At 34.1% G+C, this 13,372-nt stretch overlaps 1 protein-coding gene across 2 annotated transcripts; it reads left to right on the plus strand.

Moving 5' to 3' along the window:
- The first annotated feature begins 746 nt into the window (after positions 1 to 746).
- On the plus strand, positions 747 to 4,011 carry LOC127836092 (uncharacterized). Of its 2 annotated transcripts, none has more exons than XR_008028580.1 (5): positions 747 to 963; positions 1,795 to 2,008; positions 2,406 to 2,558; positions 3,279 to 3,438; positions 3,898 to 4,011. XR_008028580.1 is itself a non-coding variant. In XM_052362550.1 (5 exons), the coding sequence occupies exons 1-4, from the start codon at positions 938 to 940 to the stop codon at positions 3,337 to 3,339; spliced, it is 405 nt and encodes a 134-aa protein (XP_052218510.1). In that variant the 5' UTR covers positions 748 to 937; the 3' UTR covers positions 3,340 to 3,438; positions 3,898 to 4,011. The 2 variants fall into 2 exon arrangements, 1 of the variants encoding a protein (XP_052218510.1); XM_052362550.1 differs by having other exon boundaries at positions 748 to 963; positions 1,844 to 2,008.
- The last annotated feature ends 9,361 nt before the right edge of the window (positions 4,012 to 13,372 follow it).

Raw genomic sequence — 13,372 nt, forward strand, 5'->3', positions numbered from 1 at the left:
AAAGCTCAATGACATTTACACTGCATTTTCAGTATTCTTATTTATGGTAAGTGTGTGTTGTGCTTTTTAGAAAAGATTGTTCTGAAAGGGATCTTTTCACATTTTGGTAAATTGACAAAATAAAAAAAGTTTCAGATTCGCAAATTTTCATTGTAGTTATGATATTCGTGAGGAAACAGTAAAAGTGAACATTAACCATGCTCTGAAATATGATCCAGAATTCACTGTCCAGGAATTTCTGTTACATCTCAAAGAATCACATTTTACCTTAACTTCCTGCTGTTTGTGCATGTAGTTTCTTATTTCATGGATAAGTGCATTAAACTGGCGAATATCATCACTGGTAAATGTAATTACAGCTTTCCACGATCAGGGGAAAATCCACATAATGTGGTGAAAATGTGGACATTTTTTTAGATTTTTTTTGATAGTGCATAAATCGCGTTTAATGTTGCATCTTTATGCCGAGTTACGTCTTGAACAAAGTAAATAATCAATTAACAGATGGAACCCCTAAAGCATGCTTACAAAATAGAAGAGCCTCTGTAAACCATTTAAAAGAAAAATAGATTTTTAAATTGGTCCTTCGAGACGTAATTTTCGAGTCCAATTTGTTACGTCTTTACAGATATAAGTTTTACACTTAAGTCTGTGTCTAATCAGTGCTTACAATGGTACGGTGTTGCCTTCAAAATACCTACAATCATCATCAGAATAAATCAATTTGGGGGGGTAACGTTACATTTCCGCTATTTCTAAAAATAAAATCGGGCGACCTTTTGTGTCCAAAATGTTACGTCTCGAAAAATCAATTTTTTTACGATAACGCTGTTTACTTTCACATATCGGTTGCGCAAAGGCGCCGGAAAATAACTGCACACATTATTTGATGACGTAGAACGCATTCAACGAATTTGTGTACACAAAAGCTGACAACATGGCCGAATCTTCGACACGAGTTCGGTAAGTGAAGAGAGTTACGTCTGAAATAACCTAACCTAGCCTTAAACATCCGAGTTTTTTTGTGAAACGACATGCCTTAGGTATCGTTTTATTGTTTTAAAGTAATTCGAATAGAATTATGATTTGACTTTGGTACGAAAATAAAATGCAAATGAATAAAGGACGACAGAACTGCAAGATTCAATGGCGATGTTCAAAATAGACGTCGTGTCCAAGTTACATCTTAGGAATGAAAATGCATTTAGTCGTCTTTGTTGTCTGCTACGACTTATATTTTCCCACATACTTGTGCCTGGATGGAAACAAATTAGAGATTACCCTGTTCCATGTTTTAAATTGTTATGTTTAACCAAATACAGTGTTTGAACAAAAGATGTAACGTGGACTACATTTTCGACATAAAGGATGTAACTTGGACTACAATTAATTGGGAAACCCGTCGTGTCCTAGTTACATGCCATGTCTTATCAGAAGGCAATTTCTGATCATTTAATTGTTGGGAAGAAAATCATCATGACATTTTTAATCCATTCCATCCTGAGTTGTTTCCCTATTTATTTCATACAATAAATTAACTATACACTGTTCTAATTGAGTTTGCTTTCTAAGATGTAACATTGATGCAATGAGTTGTGTCTTTGTTACAGGGACTTTTTTGTTTTGGTGTCAAAATTACATCTTCAATGTGCACAAGTAATAGTTGTATGTGCATCAAAGTGTTATAAGTACTTTAAATGGTTGCAGTGCAGGTAAGTTCATACATTGATCAGCAATGCTTTTTCTTTTATCTGCATTTAACAAACACATGTTTTTCCTGATGTCTGTGCCAAGAGATGTAACTGGACACTAGCAATTGATGTCCATGTTACGTCTGATGCAGTGACCAGACCCAGCAGTTAGCCAGTGACCAGACCCAGCAGTTAGCCAGTGACCAGACCAAGCAGTTAGCCAGTGACCAGACCCAGCAGTATGCCAGTGACCAGACCCAGCAGTCAGCCAGTGACCAGACCCAGCAGTATGCCAGTATCCAGAAAACTTCATTAAGGTACATCTTTTCAATACATTTTTAAACAGTTTTTTTTAAGGATTCAGCACAAGACTATTTCAACTCAGAAGATAGAATAGTGTTGTGCCAAGTCCTCATAATTCATAGTCTTCGAAATATTTAATGGTTAGGATCACCAAGTCTACAGGTTTTAAATTATTTTGATACATTTTTTAAAAGTGCAATAGGGGTTGGTCAGAGGTTATGGTCGCTAAACTCTCGGGGCCCTCACAGTGCAGGTTTGTGTCTCGGTCGGGGCAAGATTTGGGATGCCTTCAACGTACCTGATGTACGTTTGTGGTCCTACCATACATACACATTGGTTCAAAACAAATAAACATAGACATATTCAGTGTTCATAAGTTTTATGTATGTATAAGTATGTGTTTTACGACAGGGAGCTCGAACAGTCTCTGTGTAAGCAGACCAAGAAGTCGGCCATTGACCAAACCGAGCAGCCATCCAGTGACCAGACAGCCAATGACCCGACCAAGCAGCCAGCCAGTGACCAGACAGAGCACATAGCCAGTGACCAGATGACTTCATTCAGGTACATCATTTTAATACTATTCTAATTAAGAAAATAGAATAGTGTTGTGACGAGTGATGGGGTTTACGTCGCTTTTTAACAGCTTCGGTCATATCATGGCGGTCAAAATGAAATTGAAAATGCCATGTGTGGATAGCATGAATCAGCCGGCTGATCTTGTTTCATGCTATTCACTACTAATCTTTATACTGGTATAATCTATATAGTGGTATGCAAAACAAAATTTGTTATGTCTATGAAATGTGTACCATTGGAACTGTTTTTTTTAAATTGAGTAGTAACATAAAAGATGGGTATATGCTGCAAAGGGTTAATGTCATTCACAGTTATTTTTAAGAATTCATTTTCTTTCTAGTTTGAAACTATATTGAACTGTCTTTGAAATTTGAAATCAATGTCTGGCAAACTTTTAATATGTTTGTATACATGTATATATTTAATAAATTTATAATTTGATTTTTGGAGATAATTCAGAATTTCAAATAAAGGTGTTTTTTTAATGAGACAATTTCTTGTTCCAAACCATAAACAACACTTAAGTACTGAAGTGAGCATTTAATAGGAAGCAGCTAAACATGCCATTGAATCAAGCAAGCATTTGTTTTAAAGCTAGAAACACCTTACTTGTTATAAGTAACAATAGTATAGAAGCTTTTGTTTTACTATATAAGCAGCAACTTTAACTCAATAGTTAACAACTAAACATGTATTACATTTTAGGTGGATGAATGGCCGTGGGTCATATTCTTCAAGAAATATAAAGATAATGCATGGGTTATGAATGAAATAAGGCATACCAACCTTGAATCAGATATCCAGAGAAAGTTGGAACCACCTAAAGTGTCCAAGCTAGGTCGTCGGCTACTTTACAGATTTGAAAGTAAGTTGAAGTATTTAATGTTACATTAAGTATGCATCAACTGTGACATGTACATTGTAAATGTACTGTGGCCTAATGGTTAAGGTGTCCGCCTTGGGACCGGGAGGTTGAAGGTTCGAGCCCAAGAGGGAGCGTTTGTCCAGGAAATGTTTCTTTTGGGACTTATTATAAAATGGCCAGTTCCTGAGCCGCGAGCTAGTTAAATTAATGGTTAGTGACTGAAATCCGTCTGGCATCTTGCCTAGTGATAGAAGTTGGGAGGTACTTGGTATAATCAGTTGGAAGTGTCTCATAAGCCAGACTGACTTACCCTTCTAAATGGGGTGACACTATAATAAACAAAACCTTTACCTACATACATTTGTTTTCTCAGATTTTGAAGCATTTCCCCCGTCTTTGACTTTATTTTGACTTCTTGTTTTGAATTTTAAAAATATGTAACTCATCCTATATTTCCAGGTTACAAGGAAGACAAGTGAAGCAGAGAGAGAGGGAGAAATACCATGTTTGCAGTTTAGAGTTTGCTGTTGTTTTAGTCTGTGAAAATCTCAGAATAAATAATATGTTAATTACTATCTGTCTCCTTAAAAGCTATTATTTTTTTATTACCCTGCAAGTTAAAATCCGTTTATCTGATTGGTCAATATGCACTGAATATAGTTTAATATTCCTTGTCATTCATATATTGATATAAAATCAGATTTGTGGTTTAATTTTTGAAGGTGTTTAGCCCCTTTTAAGTTCTGTAATGTGCTTAGTTTTTTATTTTGAAAAGTGAACCAATTAACTAACCAATTAGCTAACCAATTAGTTAACATTGTTTAATGCAGGTTGGAATTAATGCTGAAATATAGGAGCTTTCAGCATTTCTTTCAATCAGCATTAAACTACATACATGAAAAGGTGAAAATAGGATAAACTTCGGTTATCTCTTCGCAATTTGTCTGATTTCTTTGACATCGAGATAACGAGAGTCATTTTGTCGTCCAATGTTAGTCTCTGATTTCTAAAAACATGTCAGAATTGTCATTTATAATCAAGAATTATGAACTGCTATCGTTTTAAATGTTTCTAAGTAACTAGTCTTTCATTTGGAATCAAAGAAAGGAAAAACTTTTGATTATTTTAATGTTTTTATTGAATAAATGTTCAATTTTTGTGTCCAGTTACATCTTCGATTAAAATTGCACATATTTTAATGTCATGGCACTTTGGAGTGGAAAATCTATGCTAGGAACATGAAGTTGTTGGTAATTCAAGAAAGGAATGAATCTCATTAGAACTGTTCATCTATTTCCAAAATTAAAGGCATAAATTTCCATCGAGTCCATGTTACATCTCCAAATTCAGGGAAAACAAAACATCATAATATAAGGGTACACATCTTAAATATGAATTTGACAATTTCACAGTACAACCGTCTTATTTCAATACAAATATTCACATCATTTTATTTTAAGTATCATGTTGTGAAAATCCTGGACACCAAACATTTTGAGATGTAACAGAAATTCCTGGACAACGAATTCTGGATCATATCCATTAAAGGCATCTTTTTAATATTTAAAAGCCTGAAAATTATAAAGCATTGCAAGCAGAACGATTGAAGAATTTGGAGAGTTATGTTGTTGTCGTTATATTTTGAGACACTACGAGGATTGCTTATATAACGTATAAAATGCATCACTCATTGAATGAACACGGATGGCCGATTGGTCTAAGCGATAGACTTTTACTCCAGAGGTCAGTGGTTCAAGCCCAGTTGAAGATTACTTTTTTTTCTAAGTTTGGTTAGCTCACCTGTCACGAAGTGACATGGTGAGCTTATGTGACCGTGTGATGTCCGGCGTCCGTATGTGCGTGCGTGTGTGCGTGCGTGTGTCCGTCAACAATTTGTTTGTGTAGACAGTAGAGGTCACAGTTTTCATCAAATCTTTATAAAATTTGGTCAGAATGTTTATCTTGATGAAATCTGGGTTGGGATGGCATTTGGGTCAGCTGGGGTCAAAAACTAGGTCACTAGGTCAAATAATAGAAATACCTTGTGTAGACAATAGAGGTCACATTTCTCATCCAATCTTTATGAAATTTAGTGAGAATGTTTGTCTTGATCAAATCTTGGTTAGGAAAGTCAACCAGAAATCCCCGAAAATTTGACAGTTAACAAAGACCGGTCCAAAAAGCTTTAAAATGCAGTTCTTGGCCCAAATCAACAACTGGATCGGAAAGATTGACATTTTTCACTTTTAAGGTTCATGGGGGGGGGGGGGGATAAAATTCATTAAAACTTCGCTTTATATTTTCTTCATTCAATGTGGTACAGTATGGTCAAACTATATATCATTTTAAAGCTTAAGACGGATAGAATAACATAATCACATTTTTGACATTCAATATTTGTGTGCTTTATTCATATTTTGGTTTAAAACCAATACATTTTTACACTAATTTACAAATTCTCAATCTTAAGTTAGGAAGGATATGCACTACCTTAAGTTGAATAAATACAAAGCTATTTACATATACAAGGTCAAGTTAGCAACATTTCACAGAAAATTATTGTCATAAAACAACAAATGAGTTTTTATTCAACTGCCTTTTTTGGAAAAATTTCCTAAATAAAGTTTTAAAAATAACTAAAACGTAACAGTTTTTTAAAAATCCAGGTATGGTGGATAATAAGAGTCACAATTCTATTTCAAAGGCTTAACAATTTTGTTATTTACCTCTCAACCAAATTGCAAATTTTAAACCATCTCAAATTGAAATAGATTGCAGACGACATAAACAATTGTAAAGGAATATAAAGAAATTGGCAAACCGATTGATTTTATATTTCGATTCCTTCTACCCATTTTGAAAGCGTGGCCATCGCTGTGCTCCGTAGAAAACGTGCAAAACAAATCGGTCGAAACCACGTGCAGTTGTGAGAAAACCGGGTATGTGTATACACATACCTGAGAAAACACATAATAACTTATTTTGACAGTTGGGTGGCAACTAGTAAAACAACTATTAATATTAATCAGCAAGAGATCGCACTAAATAACAGAAATGACCACGTAGAGATATCGTCACTTACCCTATTTCAAATATTTTCCAGCTGAAAATAATCCCCTACACGTCTTTTTTAGTTTATTTGTATTGTTTTTCTGGAGCCGAAGTGCATCTCACAGAATATCCATCCAACTTCCGTTGTTTTCACTTGCGTTATTAAAAACTCCGTTTAAACGAATTATTTCTACTTTTAGATTGTTAAAGCGATGTATTATTATATATCATCATTATAAAAGTATATCGTGATGAATTGAACGGAGTTACGTATCGATCTTTCTGTCAGTCTGTAAGCGTACTATTTTATGCGCAATAATATAAGTAATGTGATTCGACAACGATTGTAAACATTGGTGAAATGCTTCTTACATAGTTATTCTTTTGAGTGTTTATGAGGTCTGATCGTGCAGTTTGCAAACATCAACGGAAAGATTCAATGCATTTATCATCGTCAACCGTTTGGAATGTCAATTAGGCGATGAGTGAGTAAAAATGGCTGCCCCCATGGTGATGAAATGACATGTGTTCGAGTTTTGATATTTCTAGATATGTAAACTTTTTCTACTATTTAAGCGTAACTTGCCCTCGTCATTGTCGATATTAATCACTAGTTATATATTTTTCCGCCAAAATACGTGGAATAAACCTGATTCAGATTTTTGAAAATAATGTATATTTTATTGTTAAAATCGCTTTGTATTTTGATTGATTTTGTGGATGTTATGATACGTTGATGTACAAAATTGGCAGCAGTTTGAATGAAAAACATCCTTTAAAGCATATATGTATACATTTTCAATGTGGCACTCCTCCTTTAGTCAAATTTGAGTTCAATTCTAGGGGTCCCACATTTGTCAAATTGAAGCCTCTACATGAACCTTAACTGAAGATATATTCTTTCACAAAATACTATCTTGAACCTTTAAAATGTATCTATTCTGCTCTTACATATCGAGAAAAACAGCGATATGAGACTTTCTTGAAATGCGAATCTCCCGAGATTTCACGGTCATATGACGTTATTTCTAGTTTTAGTAACATACCATGTGCTCAAGAGTTTTCAAATTCAGAATTACATTCCCCAATATTTTAGATTATTCTGGCTTGTTTTGTAAATAAATTGTTGTGTAATTACCAACTCAAAGTAAATATTATTTAAAACTACCTGATTCACACTGAAATCAGTCTTATAATCCACCAGACGTAAGTTGTTAATCACAAATAATAGATTTCAGAAAACGAAAGTACTGTATACAATTTCAGCAAAAAATGTCAAGGTCGACCCGAAAGTATCCAAATGAAAACTCGTCACGTGACAAAGCGACAATGGCGACAAATTTGTGAATTTCAGACTGATGAGAGTTATTTTCATCTATTGTAAGATGCATTTGAAATATTTGAACCTAAAAATATTCCCCGATGCAGTAATTTATATTAATTCACCAATATATGTAGAAATGTATCCAAGAAAATGAGCTTTCTTTGATTTATAGCGTGACATAAATATGTTACGACTCTGGTTGACTTTCGATACGCGGTTGGCTTCAGCGTACAGGTATGTCAATACTATATAAACTGTACGCTGAAGTTTCTTTAGCTACAATTGTAATTGATGATAGATGAACGTTTATAAAACCATTGACATTTTCGGGTATAAAGTGTCGGAACTTGCGACTGTTATTATGGCGGCCATAGGCAATAAGCGTCCTTTGGACTCTGACGAATCTAACGACCCGGTCTCAAAAAAAATCAAATCTGATAATAGATCATTCAAAGATGTTTGGCTTTCGGAATTCAAGTGGTTAGATTATAATGCAAAATCAAAAACGATGTATTGAAAAATATGCATACAGTTTCAAAAATCAAATTCATTCACATCTGGGTGTAGTATGTTGAAAAAAGACAACATTTCAAAACACGAAAAATCAAAAGGTAATAAAAAGAATGGCAACCAATATTTAAATGTATATACATAAATATATGAATAATATATTACAAATAACACTACTATTTTGTTATGTTCATAATAAATATATATTGACACTTTTCAAAATGAGCTTTTTGTTTTTAAATTAAGCATATTTGATTTTGTTTATTTCAGATCACAAAGAGGCCCCACAATCTTCTAGTCGTAAAACATCAATGACAAATGTGCAGGCTGCAGCAATATCCAAAAGTGAAGCAGCTGTAGTGTCGGCTATGACTAATGTGTACTTTGCTGCACAACATACTCTCGCATCATCGCTGGTTCCAGACCTGAACAGATTGTGTGTCTTGCAGGTAACAAATAAATAAAACATCTTTAAAACAAATTTGATTTATTTTAAATTGATTGATAATTTTTTTAAGTTTGCTAAAAATATTGAGCAAAATATATTTAAATATCATAAATTATATTTTCAGGTTGCAAATTTGTATTTAAATATTTTCAGGGTGCAGCACAGCTCAATGACCTTCGAGTTGACAGCCACACGTCATATGAACACAGCTCCAGTGTGTCGGAATTTCAAAACTGTATGGCAGACGTTCTGAAGAGTTATCTTCTCCAGAAGATACAGACATCATGCAAGTACAGTATCACGATCGATGAGAGCACAGACATGTCAGTGAAGCAAAATTTAGTGACCTATGTTAGACTTTTGGAAACTGATGAGTTTGGAATGGCTTTGCCACATACTTACTTTTTAGTTGTGGCTGAACTTCAATGAGCAAATGCAGAGAGCATACATGGGAATGTAGTTACTTTGCTTGGTAAAAAGGGAATTGACATTCAAAATTTATGTGGGGTGAGCACTGACGGGGCTTCTGTAATGGTTGGGCGAAATTCTGTGGTAGTCTCCCGTCTGAAGCGTGCAGTACCAGGTGTGTTGGCAACACACGTCATAGCACATCGGTTGGCATTGAGTTGTGCCATGGCAGCCGATACCATTCCATATTTGGTGAAATACCAAGAGATTCTGAATTCTGTGTATAAATTCTTTCAAATTCTCCAAAAAAGCATGTCCACTCTTTCGCAAATTCAGATGGTACTTAATGGGGGAACAAAGAAGTTCAAAGAAATGTTTCACACTATGTACTTCTATAAATGGTTTGTTGTAAACTGTTAATTTTGTTATGAACACATGATGATTATAGTAATAAACATATTAAAGCGTCGTTTTGTAGTTTCTTCTTTAACACTCCTTAGCCTAGACTTACAACAGGTGGTTCCGAATGCTTTGCTAAAACTTTGGCTACAGTTTCTAAAATTTGGCAACACAAAATTCCATTTGGCTAAAATGTTGGCTACAGAAATTTTTGGGCCAGGGGATCCCTGTTTGGATTGTATTTGGGTCATCTGGGGTCAACAACTAGGTCACTAGGTCAAAAAATAGAAAAACCTTGTGTATATTATAGAGGTCACAGTTTTCATCAGACCTTGATGAAATATGGTCAGAATGTTTGTCTTGTTTAAATCTGGGTTGGGATTGAATTTGGGTAATCTAGGGTAAAAAACTAGGTCAAATTAAAAAACTTTTGTAGACAGTAGAGGTCACAGTTTTCATCAAATCTTTATGAAATTTGCAAAAGTATTAATCTTCATGAAATCTGGGTTGGGATTGTATTAGGGTCATCTGGGATCAAAAACTAGGTCACTATGTAAAATCATAGAAAAACTTTGTGAAGATAATAGAGGTCATAATTTTCATATGATCTTAGTGAAATATGGTCAGAATGTTTATCTTGAAAATATCTGATTTTGGATCGTATATGGGTCATCTGGGGTCAAAAATTAGGTCACCGGGCCAATTTTAGTAAAACCTTGTGTAGATGAAAGAGGCCACAGTTTTCATCACGTCTTAATGAAATTTTGTCAGAATGTATTAATTAATGAAATTTGGCTTGGGATTGTATATGGGTCTAATAAAGTTTAAGTTCATGAAGCAAGGTAAGTCAGGTGAGCGATTCATGGCCATCATGGCCCTCTTGTTTGTTTTTTACTGGAGCCTTTTAGATCCAATATTTACATTAATCAATATAAAGCATTTAATGACAAATTTCAATACATGTCAAAATCTGTGAAAAGGTCCCTTTAAGAAATCACATTATCCTATTTACACAGTGGTACAATGTATATCTTATGTGAGTCCCCTGGCAACACACAGTTGAAGTTATGTAGAAATATGAAGGTACTGTGAAATCACTTTACCGGTAATTTGCTGGGTACCAATTCACTCAATTTAAATTGCGGACACTTGCGCAGTCTTAAGTTTGTGCAATTAACAATTTTGAACAAATCAACCTTAAAACATAGATGTAACGCCTATATTGCAAAACGCTACATGAATGATTCATAATGAAAGCTTCCGTATTGCAATAATGCATTGTGCACCATTCGTTATTGGATAATGCTTTTAACTTGCATTGTATCACGTCTAAAAGGTATCCCTCTAGTAGAAATGTACATTGGTACAACTTAATTTATTGATTTTTGAGAGTTTTGTTTTGAGCTGTTGAACCTGCTTATTATGTTTATGAGATGCAAATTGCTCAAACTCATCATTCAGTTAGCATCGTTGAAAAAAACAAAATGTTTTATTTCTATAATTTTCATTTTTGACGAATGCAGTAGTAGAGTTTTATTCATACCGGTCATTTGGCAGAAAATTATTCCATCATTTTGGCTGTTATAAATGTCGAAATCTGGGTTAGAAAGCTTGACTGAAAAACATGGGATGAACTGTATTTTATGTTATAGAAAGCAATACTATACAAAATATACCAAAATACCAGCACCTGCAACAACTAAGAATTTCATGACTTTTATTCCCTATGCCTTAAGTATATCTTGCATACAGCAATATACAGTCAGCTACAGAAAGAGTTTTTTCAGATGTAAGAGTGTGATTTTTCGACTTACAGCAAACGTTTTTAAACAAGGATTGTCTGATTTGTTTTTTGCTAATACATGTTGTATTTGATAAAGAAAACGGTAACTATGCACAACATGAATATTTACTCTGTTTTCTACTGACATGTTTATAACTTGGGTCTTTTTATTTATCAGTATTACATTGAGTATCATTGTATATTTAACCTCTTGTGTCTTGACATTATTTTTAACACTATGCAAATTATGGCATATTCAATTTGGAATGTTAACTTTTTATCTCACCTATCTGTCTATTTCTGACATTGTCGACTGTGTCATGTGATGGGCGTTGTCAACTTTAATCTATTTACCACTGATACGTATTTTGATGTGTTTGCAGTCCATCAGAAAGTTAAATTTAATTAAAGACCTTTTTTACTAGATTCAATTTTTAACGGTTTCTTTTTCAACCCTTAGATACTGAATAGCAGAAAACAGCATAAAACCTGAACAGACTGCGAGTGGGAAAGGTTTATTCTGTTTACCACTCTAGAGGCCACTCTTGTTTAGATCACCTGAGCCCCTGAGTGTCATGATGAGCTATTGTGTAAAATGTAAGAATATCCTTGTTACTACTCTAGCACACCACATTTATGACTAAATCTTAATTAAACTTGTTGAGCATTTTGATCTTGACAATATCTAGACCAAGTTCATATCTGGATAAATTGCATCCAAAAACTGGATCTGCCTATTTCTGACATTGTCGACTGTGTCATGTGATGGGCGTTGTCAACTTTAAACTGTTTACCACTGATACGTATTTTGATGTGTTTGCAGTCCCTCAGAAAGTTAAATTTAATCGAAGACCTTTCATACTAGATTCAAGTTGTAAATTGGCTTCATTTCCAACCCGTAAATACCACTCTAGAGACCACTCTTGTTTAGATCACCTGAGCCCCTGAGTGTCATGATGAGCTATTGTGTAAAATCTAAGAATATCCTCTAATTCACAATGTCAGGGCCATGTTTGAATTTGGGTGAAGTAAAACCAGGTCACTTGGTCAAGTCTTAGATATCCGTTATACCTGAAAGTCAGTTGAACGCTTAAAGGGGCCTTTTCACAGATTTTGGCATTTTTTTAACTTATTCATTAAATGCTTTATATTGATAAATGTAAACATTGGATCGTAAAAGCTCCAGTAAAAAATCAAGAATAAAATTAAAAAAAGGAAAAGAACATTGCCCGGAGCAGGTTTCGAACCAGTGACCCCTGGAGTCCTGCCAGAGTCCTGAAGTAAAAACGCTTAAACCTACTGAGCTATTCCGCCGAGAACACATGCTAAACGTATTTTATACGTTATATAAGCAATCTTCGTAGTTTCACAAAATTTAACGACAAAAACAGAACTCTCCAAATTATTCAATCGTTTCGCGTTGCAACGCTTTATAATTTTTAGGTTTTAAAATCGTCAAAAGATGCATATAATGGCTATATTAGAGCATGGTAAATGTTCAGTATTACTGTTTCCTCACAAATATCATAACTAAAACGAAAATTTGCGAATCTGAAACAACTTTTTTTCAATTTTGTCAATTTACCAAAGCGTGAAAAGATCCCTTTAAAGTTTAAGGGCCATCATGGCCCTCTTGTCGTAAATTAATCAGAGCAAATTATATTTTGAATCCATTATTAAAGATATTTTTTAAAGGTTAAGAAAGAGTTTGTTATTTACAAATTTGTCTTGAAAATTTCTGAACAGCCTTCGCGGTTTGATGTGCTGTTGATGCAAAACTTGTTTTTGTATCTTACAAGTATATCTTCAAGTCATAATATTGTCAGATGTATGTATAGTGCTTTCTGTATGTGTTGGGAATTTAGGGTTTTCCCATATTATTACTTGTTTAAGGTTTATGTCAAGGTAAGAGATCTGGAACTGTTACTATGTGACATTCATGTTGTAATTTAATGACATTCATTTTTACTGGTATGATATTGAAGTGTTAAATAATAAGAGAACTAACTCT

This window comes from Dreissena polymorpha, chromosome 1 (assembly GCF_020536995.1).
Source record: "Dreissena polymorpha isolate Duluth1 chromosome 1, UMN_Dpol_1.0, whole genome shotgun sequence".
Taxonomy (NCBI): Eukaryota; Metazoa; Mollusca; class Bivalvia; order Myida; family Dreissenidae; genus Dreissena; species Dreissena polymorpha.

Coding starts and splice junctions, on each gene's coding strand:
- LOC127836092 (XM_052362550.1), top strand. CDS start 938: ATGGCCGAATCTTCGACACGAGTTCG. Junction 2,009..2,405: donor ATCCAGAAAACTTCATTAAG/GTACATCTTTTC, acceptor GTTTTACGACAG/GGAGCTCGAACAGTCTCTGT. Junction 2,559..3,278: donor GACCAGATGACTTCATTCAG/GTACATCATTTT, acceptor ATTACATTTTAG/GTGGATGAATGGCCGTGGGT.